The following is a 15,772-nucleotide window of genomic DNA, read 5'->3' as shown; positions in this document are numbered from 1 at the left end:
AAGCAAGGTGAGGACTCCTATATAAGGATACTGGATCTTGAACAAAGGATAGAGAGTAGCGGAAAATAAGCGAAAGAGAAAACGAGAGGAAGAGCAAGAAGTGAGCATCTATCCACTCGTGTTCTCCCACAAAACTCTCTCAGCCATACATCCGTTCAGCTGAACTACTCGTAATAACACTTGGGTGTATTCTCAGTTCGCCATGAACAATCAGTTCTTAGTTGCGTGCATGATTTTATCGTTATATCATGGGAACCAGACAACCCGAGAGAACCTCGAAGCACAGTCGAAGGTGGAACGAATCTATTTCGAGGAAACTATGTTGAACACAGACCTCGGTATCTTAATCAACGAATTTTCTTCCCGATTCAGTGATCAACTCGCGATTCTGCTACGCACCGCATCAACTCTACAACTCGGACCACCGGAAACTTAACAGAACCAGTCCCATTGGCAATCTGAAATTATCCGCTCAGGTCATCTCAACAGATAAATTAAAATTGATTTTGTATTATTTTAATTCAATCATTACTTCCAATATTTCTGGCAAAAGATTTGATTCAGTTTGTTTCCACCAGTGAAGCTACTTAAAAACACACTGTATTTTGACACTATGTGAAGTTACAGCACAGCTGAGAAAAATTTTGATTCTCTATGCCTCTCACTGAAGAATGCATTCTTCTTTTCTCATCAGCTTGAACTTGGTTTATCCTTTTGAGGTAGGATACGGCAGAAGGTTGCTGTCTCAGAATCTCAAGTTCATAGAATGTGGGAAGTTCTTCAACAGAAAGCTTGCATGTCTTAATTCTGTTTGCAACCAAGAGGGAATTTCCTTATCTTCATTCTTCCATCTAATGCTAAGGCTAGCACATCATGTTCTTCGACGAACCAAAGCTCCCAAACGGTTGCCTGAACAGAGAATGATAAGCAGAAATGCAGGTAAACATAAACTTAAGTAGCAAACAACAAATTTAGCACACAGGATCTTTGTCGAAGTGCAAGTAGCTTTACCTCGAAACCTTGAAGTTTCTTGTTGAGCTGATCCACTAGCTCATGAAACAACTGGAGGCTATCAGATGGCTTCTCAGGCTTCTTTGCAAAAGGGCAAAAGTAGATTATCAAGGGAAATACAACTGAAGAAATGAGTTTAAGATGAGAAATTTTTGTGAGATAATATCAAATATAAACTTTGAGCGAGCAATCTCTCCATGACCAAATGAAATCAGGCACATGTAATCAGAGACACCCGCTGTATTCTATAGCAACCCAGCAATTCTGAACAAAGCTTCTGAGTTCTGACTTGATCTATGTTTGGTCTAATTTTTAGACAAATTCAGTGTTGACCGTGGTATGGTACAAGGGATATTTTACTGTAACAAACTATGACTGTGATATGGTCCCGAGTACAGGATCGAATCACATATCGAGATCCGGATCCGTACTTGGTCATGCAACACGAAAGGGGGAAAGGGAGGCGGAAAACTCATCCTAGACGGAGTCCCAATTACTCAATTTTTTCTCCCCTCTTCATTGATAATAACACTCCTTTTATAAGGAGTTAATTACATGGACTATTCAAGGAGAAAAAGGAAAAAACAATCACTAAAGGAAACAAGGAATCAAATAAATAAATGTCCTTTATTTATTTCTACTTATAACAGTAATAAATTTGAGCAGTAGCAGAATTTGGATAGTAACCAAATAGGCAGTAGCAGATTTATTCAGTAACTAATTAGGTAGTAGCAGATTTATTCTAAATTGTCAAATTATGTAGTAGCAGATTTATTCCAAGCTAGTAATTTGCTTCCGATTATAGTGGCGTCCAACAAAGGCATCCACATCATCACTCCCCTCCTCGATATTGAGCTTGTCCTCAAGCTCGAAGGTTGGGTAGACGGAGGGGAACTTCTCGGCCGGTTCCCAAGTAGCGTCTTCAATGGAGGAACCTGCCCAATGCACTAAGTACTCCAGTGTCCCTCTACTAAGACGGCTGCGCAGAATTATCTGGAGAACAGGTAGAGCTTGGCCTTCACACATTTGAGGTAAGGTTCCAACATTATCTAGTGGAGAGCCCTTATATGGCTTTAGCAATGAGACGTGAAAAACATCATGGATGCGGCTATCAGGCGGTAAATCAAGTCTGTAAGCAATAGACCCAATGCGTGCCGCCACCTGAAATCGATCGAAATATTTGGGAAGCAACTTGTGATGACGTTGGCGAGCCACCAATAGTTGACGATACGGCTGTAGGCGCAGCCAGACCCAGTCACCCACTGCAAAGCTCAATTCACGATGAGAGGAGTCAAAAGCTAATTTGGTCCGCTGTTGGGATTGCAGTAAACGTGCCCTCGCCACCTGAAGCACCTCATCCCTCTCCATCAAGGCGCGATCTACTGCAGCAACACGAGTAGAACCTCTAGAATAAGATAGGAGACGAGGGGGCTCTCGTCCGTACACAAGCTGAAATGGTGTAGCCCCCAAAGCAGTATAGAAAGATGTGCTATAGCAATACTCGGCCCATGGAAGCCATTCAAGCCATTTTTGCGGTTGATCCCCAACAAGGCAACGCAGATACATTTCAATGGTACGATTAACCACCTTCGTTTGTCTATAAATCTGTGGGTGGTAGGCTGAAGAAAAAGATAGCTTGGTTCCACAAAGTCAGAACAATTCCCGCCAAAAGGAGCTAAGGAAAACCTTGTCACGATCAGAAACAATAGATTCAGACATTCCGTGGAGGCGGAATATCTCAGTAAAGAAGATCGCAGCCACTAAGATCGTTGTATACGAATGGGCTAGGGGAATGAAATGAGCATACTTGGATAAACGGTCCACAATTACAAACAAGACTGATTTACCCTTCACCTTCGGAAGACCCTCAATAAAGTCCATGGAGATGTCTGCACATACTTGTTCGGGGATGGAAAGAGGTTGAAGTAAACCTGCTGGTTGCAAGTTCTGTCATTTGTTGCGCTGACAGGTAACACATTATTGCACAAAGGTCAAGATATCCCGCTTCATACCTGGACAATAGAAGTCGGCACGAAGGCGGTGTAATGTCTTCTGTATCCCCTCATGCCCCGCCTCATGAAAAACTGCGATCACTGTGGGAAGCAGCGGAGATTTGCCGGGAAGGAAAACCCGACCCTTGTAGTAGATTAAGCCATCCAGAGTTTCCCACTCGGGCCCCTCCTCTCCACTTTGAACTAGGCGTATTAACCCGAATAACTCAGAATTAGAGTTCACTTCGCTTCATATCTTATCAAAAATCTCTGCACAGGGAATAGAAAGAGTCATTATAATAGGTTCCTCCTCGTGACAGCGGGAGAGGGCGTCTGTCGCTCGATTCAAATGGCCCGCCTTAAATTCCACCCGGAAGTCGAAGCCCATCAGCTTGCTAATCCAATGTTGTTGGGGTGATGTGGTGATGCGCTGCTCCAACAAGTACTTCAAATTATAATGGTCTGTTCGTATCACAAAGTGGTGACCCCACAGGTACGACCTCCAATGGATAACGACTTTGGCCAAACCAATGAGTTCTCGTTCATATGCTGCTAATCATCATCTACTAATTTTCGACTGAAGAAAGCAATGGGGTGCCCTAGTCGTTGAAGAACTGCTCCAAATCCACTTCCTAAAGCGTCACACTCCACTACAAATTATTCGGAAAAATTAGGCAAACTAAGCACTGGTGCTTCTGATAGGGACTTCTTTAATTGCCCAAATACCTCTTCAGCCTCTTGGGACCATTAGAATGCATTCTTCCTAAGAAGACTCATGAGAGGGGTTGTGATTTGCCCGTAAGCCTGGATGAATTTGCGGTAGTAGCCTGTTAGTCCGAGAAATCCCCTGAGAGCTTTGCAAGTTTGAGGTCTGGGCCACTCCTCAATCGCTTGGATTTTGTTGCGATCCACCTCGACCCCTCGGGAATGGATAACATGACTCAAGTAGGAGACTTGGGACTGACCAAAGGAACACTTGGATTTTTTTTAGAAATAAAAGGTTAGCCTTTAACAATTCAAAGACAAGCCGACAATGTCCCAAGTGAGTATCCCTCGTGGGGTTGTAGATCAAGATGTCATCAAAGAAAACCAAAACGAAACTTACGGAGATATGACTGGAAGACTTCATTCATTAGTGCTTGAAAGGTTGACGGGGTGTTGGTGAGGCCAAACGGCATGACTAGGAATTCAAAGTATCCATGGTGGGTACAGAAGGCTGTCTTCTCGATATCCCTTGGGTCCATCCGAATCTGGTGGTATCCGGAGCGCAAGTCTAGTTTGGAGAAGTACTGCGCCCCATGGAGCTCGTCAAGTAATTCCTCCACTATTAGAATGGGAAACTTGTCCTTAACCGTACGGTTGTTGAGCTCACGATAATCGATACAGAAACGCCACGAGCCATCCTATTTTTTAACCAGAAGAACTGATGACGAAAAAGGCGACTTACTAGGGAGGATGATGATACCCTGGATGAGCATCTGGGTGCATTGTCGCTCGATCTCATCCTTCTGTAGCTGCGAGCAGCGGTAAGGGCGGACCACCATGGGGGTGGATCCTGGCAAGAGCGTGATACGGTAATCACAGTTTCGAGGTGGAGGGAGGCCTGCAGGTTCTTGAAATAAGTCATCGTAATCCTCAAGCAATGACTCTAGTTTTCCCTATGAATTCCTCGCTACGTATCATGGTTGGACCTGACTTCGATTCCAACGGGTGACCACGCCAGAGGACCTCCTTGCCCGCTAGGGCAAACTTCATCGTCAGGGATCATTCCATATAATGGGGCCTAGGGTGCGCAACCATTTAACTCCCAAAATCATGTCATACCCCTCCAACGGAAACATATAGAGATCAACAGAGAAGGTATCTTTGTCCACCTGTAGGGGTACCGACTTGCAAAGGCCTAAGCTTGGCACGTACTCTCCGTTGGCAACACATACCTTCAAGGCCCGGTCGCTTTTGGATCTCCACCTTCAGGTGCGGCACTAGCCCTTCACACACGAAGTTGTGTGTGCTTCCTGAATCCACCAATACCGAGACAGGTATCCCATGTGATGCGGCCAACAGCTGCATTGTTTGTGAGTTTCTAACCCCACTGATAGCATGGAGGGAAATTTCTGGGTGCATCTCCCCCTCTTCCTCACCTTCACTATCATCATCCGGTACTTCAATCCAGAATAGGCGCTTACACTTGTGACCCGTGGAGTAGGACTCGTCGCAATTAAAACAGAGGCCTTTAGCTCTTCATTCTGCCATCTCCGCATGGGATAGACGCTTGAAGAATGAGGTAGGTGGAGTCCCTTTGTTGTTGTCCCCCATAGCCTTGGTCTTTGCTACGAGAGGGACTCTACTGCTAGGGTTGAACTTGGATGTGATTCCGCCCCAATTTGTACGCAGTGGGCACCCGCCTCGATGGAAGCATTGCTTCCGTTCTAATGCCCGGATCATATTCATTGCAATGCCAAGGTTTCCAGGCTTCTGTAGCTCAATGTCGATATGAAGATCTTCAACTAGCCCTGCTGTGAACAAGTCAACCTCTTGTCGGGGTCGGAGGTCTGAGTTTCGGGCTAGGAGAGATTGAAATTGGCGTTGGTAGTCTTCTACAGAGTCTGTCCGCTTCAGATTTGCTAGCTCTCTCAAAGGGTTGTTGCTCAGAGGCGGGCCAAAGAGGATATGACAGTGGTCTCTGAACTGCTTCCAAGTCATCTCTGGCTCTTCTTGCTCTACCTGATCAAACCAAAGTTGGGCTTCCCCTACCAAGTGGAAGGCAGCAAGGCCAACCTTGTTAGCCTCTGAAGTCCTTTGGTTGGTAAAGAATTTTTCGCATCTTTTAACCAAGCTCAGCGGATCCCCTTCTCCCGAATAGGTGGAGAACTCCATCTTTGAGTATCGCGGAGCCATGGTGCCGCTAGTTGGCAGTTCATGTCTGACCCCCGAGCCTCTAGAAGGGTCATACTCTGCGCTGGTAGGGTTGTCTGCAGTGGACAAAGGTCATCGTCTAGCATCTTGAACAGTACGGAAAATCTCGGCAATCTGCTCCTCTAGTCCTTGCTGGCGGGAGGTGATTTGCTCCATAAAAACTTGCTGATGCGAGGTCAATTTCTCCATGAAGTCATCGAGTTTGGATGCGATCGGATCCGTGTCACGCATGATCGACTCTGATACCAAGTTGATATGGTCCCGAGTATAGGATCGATTCACAAGTCGAGATCCGGATCCGTACTTAGTCATGCAACACGAAAGGGGGAAAGGGAGGAGGAAAGACTCGTCCTAGACAGAGTCCCAATTACTCAATTTTTTCTCCCCTCTTCATTGATAATAACACTTCTTTTATAAGGAGTTAATTACATGGACTATTCAAGGAGAAAAAGGAAAAGACAATCCTAAAGGAAACAAGGAATCAAAAAAATAAATGCCCTTTATTTATTTCTACTTATAACAGTAGTAAATTTGGGCAGTAGCAGAATTTGGACAGTAACCAAATAGGCAGTAACAAATTTATTCAGTAGCTAATTAGGTAGTAGCATATTTATTCCAAATTGTCAAATTAGGTAGTAGCAAATTTATTCCAAGCTAATAATTTGCTTCCGATTATAGTGGAGTCCAACAAAGACATCCACATCAGACTGATGGCTTTCATTGGAATACAATGTAGGAGAGAACGTACAGAACACTGTAACTCCATAAGATTGATACGTAAACCAACAGTGTGTTACCTCAAATAAGATTTTGGGGTGCCCAAGAATTCTTGCAAATGAAGTGTGAAGTAGAAGAGACTCATACTGTACGATGAAAAAAAAAACAATGTAAAAGATGGAATGATAAAATAGAATGAACCAATCATTAGACTAAAACAAACGCCTATCTTCTTACAAGTTGTTTCTCAGGTGCACGTGGAAGAGCAGCTCTCAGTTTTTCTCGAATGACTGTAGGATCAGTGCCTGAGACCACCTAGCAGTTTACGAGAACAGAAAGGTAGATAAGATAAATCAAAAGAAAAGGTTAGCTCATAAGTAATAAAAGGAATAATTGCAGCCGCAGAAAGGAGCCCATTTTATAAGAAAAACGATAAGGCATTAGTAATTTTCCCATCCATCACTTGATCTATCAAGATCCTTCATAGACACTTTCAAGAATCTATTAAATAGAGATTGACAATTGGGAAAAAAAAAAAAAGAATGCATTAAGCACTAAATTTTAGAAGGTTGAATGATAGGCTGATTGCAAATTATTTTGCCAAAAGGGAGTTTGTGTGATTTATGGCAGAAGTTACCTTTGCACCTTTTAGTTTTGCATTATTTTTTTAATTGTTTGATGATTGTTCTTGCAAGTATGCATACTGTTAACAATAACACAGAGATAATTTTATCAAACTTTGATATAAAACACTACAAACATTTTGGTAAGCTTCATTGTGACCTAAGCACTTAAGGAAGAATGGCTTGAGACACATCAAACGTAAAAACCAGTAATTAATGAGAGTGCATCATTAAGGCGTGAAGAGCAACACCCAAACTAAATTGCAAGGAGCGATGTCTAGCTGTATAAGCAGCAGCTCTAGATGAAACACCACATGCATATGACCAGAATTATCATGAAGTTTACATAGCTCACAAAAAATTGCATTAACATTGTCCATGAAAATATTTTAAAAGTATGTCAGGATTCAGAATGAAAGGCGAAGAACAAGAAGGATGAGAGAGACCTGCCAGCATCCCAGTAGCACACCAGTTGATGTCAACACAACTCTATCCAAGATAATCTTCAGGGGACATACATCTTTCGCAACACTTTTAATACTATTTGCCTCAGCTTCAATCTCAAGAAAATATGCATGATATCAATATAAGAATTTTTGCAGATATGCACAAGGATCATAACAAGTTTCTAGTACCTGGTCATTTGTTGCAATTACAGGTTTCAGATGATGAGAGGCATGAAACATACTCGAGTGGTAAATGCTCATATTTTGAAACCAGATAACTGAAACAGTTAAAGCTAATTGTTGGTTACATGACACCAAGAAATGTAAATTTTATAAAATATAAAACAGTCAGTTTTGACAAGACACTAGGGCCATAATATACAGCAAACGCATGCAGCTTTTAGTGTGGTGTTTCAGATGGATAGTGACATTAATTATGGAGTCAAATAGTGTAAACATAGCCTTCTAATGACACTTCGAATTTAGATACAAGCAATGGAATCAACGAGTGAAAAAATTGAACACGATTCAGGGATATTTTTAGCTTGCGTAAATCAATTCTAACCATTGCAAAATGGCTGTAAATTAGGTTAATTACCACTGTCGAAGTATGGAAGAAAGACTTCTCTGACAGTTTTCCTGTCAGAACCAATACACCAAAGAATTAGTTCAGGAAGAAACTAACCTATTGTTTGCACTAAATTTGGCACACTTTAATCAAGAATCAAAGCAGAGAAAATTCAAATAAAGACAAATAATTCCTTTGTTAGTAAACAGAATGGTAACGTTAGTCCAGAATCTAAAGAATTTAACTTGCATCATTAATCATTAATCATAATATCTTGACTTGCTTGATTTTTCCAAATTTGATAAAAAAATATATATTTCTTTTGAATGGGAATCCTTATGAGGAAAAAAAAAGTACATACGAGATCGGAATCGAGTATTCACTACTGAGATAAAGCACTGTTGCTCGAACTGGTGGATCTGCCTTCTGTTAAAAGAAAATGAATGCGAATAGAAAGGGCGTTGAGATAGATGGTGAAAAAAAGGTCAATACTGTTTTTCAAGAAGCCAGCTCAACTAAGGCCCAAATGTAGAGGCTTCACCTTCAAAACCGGAGTAACAGAACCATTTTTCAGCTCGAACAATTCCGAAATCGACAGTGATTGCGAAGTCTCTCCGCCCTTCAAAAATGCCGCGCCGTGCTCGTCCAAATCTCGAGCCATCTTATCGTACAAAAGCTTCCGCCCCTCCGAGATCGACATCCTAGATCCTAATCCAGGCACACCAAAAAGCACCATTATTCTCCCAAAGAAACCTAGTAAAAATGAGGAAAAGCGAGGACTTTGATTTCTTCGGATCACAAACTAATAAGATTATGCAAACAATTCCAAGAACTCACTCAAACAGAACTGAAATCCGCCGTAAAAACCCCCAAATAAAATTATGAGATCCACTCCAACGTAGAACAAATGATCGGAAGTAGTTACCGGAATCTGATGATGCAATGAGCGCCGGAGAGGAATTGGAGTTATCCATGGAGATTCGAAGGGTGAGGTAGAAGAGGATGGTGGTGAAGATCCAAATAAGGATTGCGATTGATTTGGATCGGCAGAAACTTAGGACTCTCGGCATTCGATTGGGATCTACTTCCGTTTGCTGCAGGGGAAAGAGAAATACCTCGAAGAAAAAAGAGAAATGTCGAACAGGTTATCCGGTGCAATCGGTTCGGCCCCACCGGTTAGATAAATATTCTGAAAAATAAATTTAAACATATATATTTACTTTATCAGTATTTATGGTTTTAAAAATACATAAATTATTAATAAACAATAAACAATCTCCTTTAATACGGTGATGAAGAACGGCTTCATCAAGATGATTAGAAACAAGAAAGAGTGGCCGACGTGAAGGTTAAAATCAAAACAATCAAGACTTAAGATCATATATCGGGCGTAGGTGGCTGAACAGGCCTTCGATGTCGGTCGGATGTGACCATCCAAACAATTATCCGTGATTGAGATTAAGGGACAAATAGTAAATTTCTTGGCCTACCGCCCCTGTCGATCGGATAGCATGTCCGGTCAGACAAAATGTAGCCTTCCGACAATAAAAAAGCTGAGTGAGGGACAGAGCAATAGCTCTGTTCAGTACAATCGAACTGGGGCATCCCTACCGAGCGGCTCTTGTTCAACCTACACTGGGATCACCTACATATCTCACCGTACTCTTTTAAAAGTTTGTGTCGCCGACAACGGAACATGTCTAGCATACAAATCGTACTTTAGAAACTTCTATTTTAGTACGTCAAAGATTTGTGTGCTCATTTAAAAAATGATGTCAGAGACACTTTTTGACTTGTCTTTTTCTAGAATGCTTTGGAAAACGTGCATATGCCTTGAGATGCATGCACAGACACTACAGTAATATTATAAACGGAGGTATGCAATTTTTTACTATTCAACACGCTCACTGCTATAGTTTTTCTACTATTCTTTTCTAAATCGAGGATTGATTTGAATATCGGAGAATCATTGGAGAACCTTTTTCAACCCAGTACTAAGTATGGAGTCTTCATCCAATCAACCATGTCATAGCTGGGCTCGTATTCACCGTGATTTACTCCCTCTCATACTTATGGGGCCGGGTTGAGGGGGCCGCTGGGTTGACGGTTCCAACCTTTGCAGCATAATTTCACCCTACTGTCTTTTTTATTTTGGACAAAATCATCCCTGAATAAAAATTAAATAAACTTACAAATAAAAAATAAAATAAATAAATTTATAATATTAAACTCACTAACCAATCAAATACATCTTAAAATATTAATATTTTAAACAATCAAATATAACATCTAAATGGATAAGCTCGAGCTCATTTAAAAAACAAATTGAATAATTCGATTTAACTAACAATCTTACCTTATAAATTTGAACAATATACAATCTGGCACTTCTCAATATTGGTAGAAAATAAAACGAGGAGTTTAAAATTTCACGAGATTAATTTTATCTCTTCGTATAGACATTTTCATGTTAAATCAAAATTTAAAAAAAAATATTTAAGATATCAAAAGTGATATTTTAGCTCTGGACTATGATGTAATGGTGTGTTTTTAGTTACTCAAACAGATAAGAATCGAGTCAATTGCTTATCACTAGTAATAAGCTATTGAATTAGCATAAGTTAGATAATCAGTACCTAACTTAAAAAATATATATTATTTTTAATTTTCTCCATTATAAAATTATATTTATAATATGAAAAATGCATCTGAATATATGATTTTTGCCCTATGAAAGTACTAATTAATTCGATTTCCAATTTACATTTTCCTTGTAACAAATTATGTTTGACCGTCTATTACTAGTGTTTTTAGATTTATCCTACTCATCCTAAGAATTAATGGGTCCAAACAATTAGCTAAAATAAAAATTAAATAAATAAATTACTAATTAATTCACACCTCAATAAACAAGGTTCAATCATCGAGCTCGATGATTGTCCTTGAAATTCTTACTTAAGTACAAGAGTTAGGCAATAGGTGGGTGAAACACATATCTAACTCTCTACTTCAAAACCTTGAATCAATTGTACTTAAAAAGCTATTTATTTTTCTCAAATTCTGTTTGGTTCGGATTCAAAAATTTTGTACCAAATCCGAAAATTTAAAACCTAAAACATTATTTAAAAAATCATTTAGAAAAACATTCAAATTCAAATATAATTAAACATTGTCTGAGTTATCAACTAAGTCCCTGTAATTTACCATAATTATCTATTAACATTAACAAGCGGCCTCTGCTATCGGAGAATCGACCTGCTCCTCTTCTTCTTCGGACTCCTCGCCGGTGATCTGGTCGAGGACGACGACGAGACCCATCGCGAAGGCAGAATCGCAGTGCGGATGAAGGCAGAGCGAGAACACGTCTCTCCCAAACATCACGTGCGACAAAGTATCCACTTTACGCTTAATCTCAGCCACCACCGCCGCTCCTCCTCCGCCACCGCTGCAGCCCTCGTAGATCACTCGGCAACACCGCTTCGCGAAGCACCCCTCGATTCGGTACCCGTTGGAGTCCGCCTCCACCACGAATCCGCTACGATCGCTGCCGAAGATGGAGGACCTCCGCACAGTGAAAAGGGGCCGCTGCCCCTCTTGCCTCTCCCCCAGGAACGCCTCCCACCGCTGATGCAAGCTCGGCCACTGAAAAAAAAAATGAAAGAAAATACGTATCGATTCGAACCTAGAATCGCAATCGATAGGTGGATCGGACCTTGCGGCGGAGGGTGAGGATGGGATCGCCGGAGGGATCCATGAGGAGGATCTGGCGATCGGCGAAAGCAGGAGAGCCGCTGCGGGCGTAGGTGTCGACGCGGAAGACCAGATCTCCAGTGGCGTGGTCGTAGGCGGCGAATCCATCTCCGTAGAAGAAGATGGAGGTCTTTCGGACCGTCAGCTCCCGCTCCGCCTGGCTGCAAAATTTCTCTCCGACGACAGCCACCTCAGACGCTTTCAAATCACTCTCCATGGCCGGCGGGCAGCGAGGTGCGTCGATCGGATGATCGCAGGAAGAGCAAGGTGGAGCTTGTGCCACCGATCAAGACCACAATCGAAAGCAGAGAGGACGATGCTGCCGCCGCCGCAGCAGCAGAGGGATATGAGGCTGTGAAATGAGTCGCTAGTCTTCGAGTGTAGTGATGTAGAATCCACTTCAACCGGGTTTTTTTTTTAAAACCGGTTCGGGGTTGAACCAGTTCTGGGTCGAAAATTTGTGGAGGGTAAAACCGCGAGAAGGGATGCGATATTCCACCTATTTAAGTTGGTTCGATGTGGACAATTATACTTAAATACTTTCGAAATGATTCTGAATTTACTTAATAAGTTGAACAGTATTCATATAGTAGCAGATTATATTAAAACTAAATATAATATTATTTACCAAATGCCCGTTGGGAAATTTCTAAATCACCCATTATATTTTGAGAATCACGAGCACCCATTCAACTGCAGATTTTAATTTCTACATCATTCGGTTCATATTTAAATGATTGAATATAAAAATTATTTATGTATCTCTCTTTTCCACTATATCCACTTGTAAAAATAAAAACTCTCTCTTTCTCTCACCTATCTTTCTATTTCTCTCACCTATCTTTCTATCACCTCCGTGAAACAAAACCTTTAAATCAATCCCACCCCTATGGCCTGTGTATCTGCATGAATCTCCCTCCATATTCATGAGATCGATACTAGGGGGCTGCTAAGATAACGGATCTACCTTCTTTAAATCAACCCCACAACCCTCATTAATCGTTAATTCTAATGACAAATAAATTTTTTTTATAGAGTCAGATCGAGATGGATCCCAATATTAGTTGAGTTTATCATTTTTTCTTTAAATTACTATTAGAAAAACTCAAAAATAGTAATAAAAAATATATTTAAATTCCTTATCACATCAAACATTTATAGGATCTGGGATCTGAAATATGTACAATCTAAGCTCTTTATCGATCTGTAAATTTTTATCAAAACTTATTGATGGATCTAAACTGTTTAAATTTCTACAAATTTACACTCATCCGATAAAATTGAGTGAGAGGAAAGTATATATGATGTTAAACCTTGCTTCTTATCAAGGGATATCATGGGCCTAACTTGGTCCTGATTTACCCCTAGAGACCAAGACTACGTTGGATCTAATTTGAAAGTAGATTAGGATCAAAATAATCTTGACCTCCTTATTAGGCCATAGTGTTTACCGATTAAAATCAAAGTTTAATATCATATCTATCTCCCTTTCATCTAACTTTATCAGATGTCTATAAATTTATAGAAATTTAAATAATTTAGATCCATTAATAAATTTTAGACAAAATCTATTGATTAATTAAAAAACTCATATTATATTAATTTATCATATGAATTTTTAAAATTAATGAGAATTTTTAAAATGATAAAAGTTTAAATATATGGATTTTGAGAGGAGGGAAGAGAAAGATATGGGTACAGAGAGAAGGGGTGGGGAGATATTGAGATGGTACGAATTTAAAACTATATAAATAATTTCTATATTTAATCTTTTAAATATGGCTGAAACATGTAGTTGACCGAAGTGGTAGAACGGAAGTCATCATTTTCCAAGTATTACGCGCGATTTAGAAATTTCCTAATTTTGTCATTTGAAAAGTCGTTTTGATAATTTTAATTAAAAAGATATCCTTTTATTGTCTTCACAAATATTCTTTCTTTAATGATATTTTTAATATGAGGGGAGACGCTCCCACTAATTTCGCCAGTTGATGGGACCCGGAACACGAAACGTACCTGCACCATACTTCACATGAGACTCCACGTGACAAAAAAAAATATATAATTGGCAATTTAGTGAACCACGTTATCAAAATATCATTATTATCCTTTTCACATGCCCTGGATCAGCGAGAGGGCGTCTCCTCGTGATTCAGTGTTCCTAACCACAAAGTAATTTTTTTTAATATGATAACAAGCGTGAAATGTTGGGTTGTTGAACGTCCGTTACAGCGCTTCTAACTAATGAGAAATTATCGTAGACTGATCAATCCTCCGTAGAATTAGTCGGCCCCTAGTACTTGTTAAAAATTATTATTATTCATTTCCAGAGTTAGAGCGGCGATAAGAGACACGATGCATTTCTTATTTGAATTCTTACCCATGACACACTTACTAATAGAGCGGTAAATAAGTGAGTCGGTTCGTTAGGATATGAGATATTGATATATTTGAATATGTCTTTTTTTATATCTTGATCATCTATATTAATAGTTAATAATCATCCATGATTTATTTTATTTGTGTTAGCCTAAGGACAGATTGACGAAGACATTAAGAACGAGCAAATTATCTTTTTTACCACATGTAAATAAGTAAGTCAAGTTAAGTTTTACGATGTTTAAATTTATTTGATAAATTAATCGAGTCAAATCAAATAAAGTCAAGCATAAAATAAATCAAGCTTTTGAAACTATCATTTAAACTTAGCTTGATTTATTTTTTATGAGCTTGAGTTTTGTTCAGTTATATATTATTGCTCTCAATTTAAAAATACAATACTGTTATATTAGTGACCCCTCATAACTACCTCATGTCATTAAGAAAGAGTTCAACATGAATCTAAATTATTAAATGCATGGGTCAGTCGAGGTCTGCAGAGGTGATAAAATCCTTTGCCAAGTTTAGACCCTCGATCACTATAGTCATTATCTCATGAACTTATCAATTGAGTCAGTCCGGGGAAAATTTAAGCTTGGTTCATTTAAATGTTATTGAACTCTCAATTTTAAAATTATTTGATTATTTGAAATTTTTGTTTGTTTGATTAATTATTAAGTTTAATAACTTAAACTTATTTATTATTTTAAAAGTATTTTTTTATTTATTCAACATATTTGATAAGAATTGTAATAATAAATATAGTTCATAAATATTATTGACAAACATTATTTGCAAATGTTGTTCAAGCGTTAATGAGTTAAATACATATGTTCAAATTTATTTGTTTAGTTTAACGAGTTTTTCAAGTTTATTTATTTAATTGATCTTGTATGTATTGAATGAATATAAATAAATTTTTATCAAGTAGAATATCAAAATTGTTCATAAACATTCAGTTCATTTACAATTTTATCTACAATGATTGAACTACTAATAAAATTGGGACACTACGTTAAGAGTTATCATTATTCCTAAATTTATTTGATGGATAAAATATGAGATGGGACTATCTATCCCAAGATTAATCAGGTTGTAAAATTTAAATTTGAATGTGGTGTGAGAATGTCTATTAGGATTAGTAGGATTGTTTGAAATCAATTGATGGACTTACAAAATTTTAAATTATTAAAAAGTAAAATAAATGTATTTTTGAAAATCTCTTTTTATATATATATATATTAGTCAATTTTGAACGAAATTAATGGAGGGAATTAGAGAGAAAACGGAGGGGTATTTTAAAAATATGGTTCGTGTTTTAGGTATTTTGAAATTTGGACAGTCGATTCAGTAAATTGCCGAAATATAATT

General features: G+C 39.1%; 2 protein-coding genes across 3 annotated transcripts; both read right to left on the bottom strand.

Moving 5' to 3' along the window:
• Positions 1 to 490: 490 nt before the first annotated feature.
• LOC122047886 lies at positions 491 to 9,434 on the bottom strand. Of its 2 annotated transcripts, none has more exons than XM_042609413.1 (10): positions 9,198 to 9,434; positions 8,814 to 8,980; positions 8,634 to 8,698; positions 8,303 to 8,343; positions 7,894 to 7,982; positions 7,705 to 7,818; positions 6,873 to 6,950; positions 6,716 to 6,781; positions 1,012 to 1,092; positions 491 to 909 (listed from the first exon to the last, which is right to left on the bottom strand). In XM_042609413.1, exons 1-10 carry the CDS (start codon positions 9,340 to 9,342, stop codon positions 802 to 804), a joined length of 954 nt encoding a protein of 317 aa, XP_042465347.1. In that variant the 5' UTR covers positions 9,343 to 9,434; the 3' UTR covers positions 491 to 801. The 2 variants fall into 2 exon arrangements, with proteins under 2 accessions (XP_042465347.1, XP_042465348.1); XM_042609414.1 differs by having other exon boundaries at positions 1,012 to 1,089; positions 9,198 to 9,433.
• Positions 9,435 to 11,405: 1,971 nt separating this feature from the next.
• On the bottom strand, positions 11,406 to 12,452 carry LOC122049675 (protein LURP-one-related 5-like). The gene is made up of 2 exons (XM_042611036.1): positions 11,985 to 12,452; positions 11,406 to 11,914 (listed from the first exon to the last, which is right to left on the bottom strand). The coding sequence occupies exons 1-2, from the start codon at positions 12,237 to 12,239 to the stop codon at positions 11,495 to 11,497; spliced, it is 675 nt and encodes a 224-aa protein (XP_042466970.1). The 5' UTR covers positions 12,240 to 12,452; the 3' UTR covers positions 11,406 to 11,494.
• Positions 12,453 to 15,772: the final 3,320 nt, after the last annotated feature.

Source organism: Zingiber officinale, chromosome 2B, assembly GCF_018446385.1.
Source record: "Zingiber officinale cultivar Zhangliang chromosome 2B, Zo_v1.1, whole genome shotgun sequence".
Taxonomy (NCBI): Eukaryota; Viridiplantae; Streptophyta; class Magnoliopsida; order Zingiberales; family Zingiberaceae; genus Zingiber; species Zingiber officinale.
Note: the sequence above shows the minus strand (reverse complement) of the source record. Positions and strands in the feature narration are given on the sequence as shown.

Bases quoted from the DNA above. Each gene is read 5' to 3' on its own strand.
- LOC122047886 (XM_042609413.1), bottom strand. From the start codon at position 9,342: ATGCCGAGAGTCCTAAGTTTCTGCCGATCCAAATCAATCGCAATCCTT. The intron at 8,699-8,813 runs GTGAAGCCTCTA...TTCTTTTAACAG, and splicing joins CTGTTACTCCGGTTTTGAAG to AAGGCAGATCCACCAGTTCG. The intron at 7,819-7,893 runs GTACTAGAAACT...TATTTTCTTGAG, and splicing joins TAATTGCAACAAATGACCAG to ATTGAAGCTGAGGCAAATAG.
- LOC122049675 (XM_042611036.1), bottom strand. From the start codon at position 12,239: ATGGAGAGTGATTTGAAAGCGTCTGAGGTGGCTGTCGTCGGAGAGAAA. The intron at 11,915-11,984 runs GTCCGATCCACC...TTTTTTTTTCAG, and splicing joins TCCTCACCCTCCGCCGCAAG to TGGCCGAGCTTGCATCAGCG.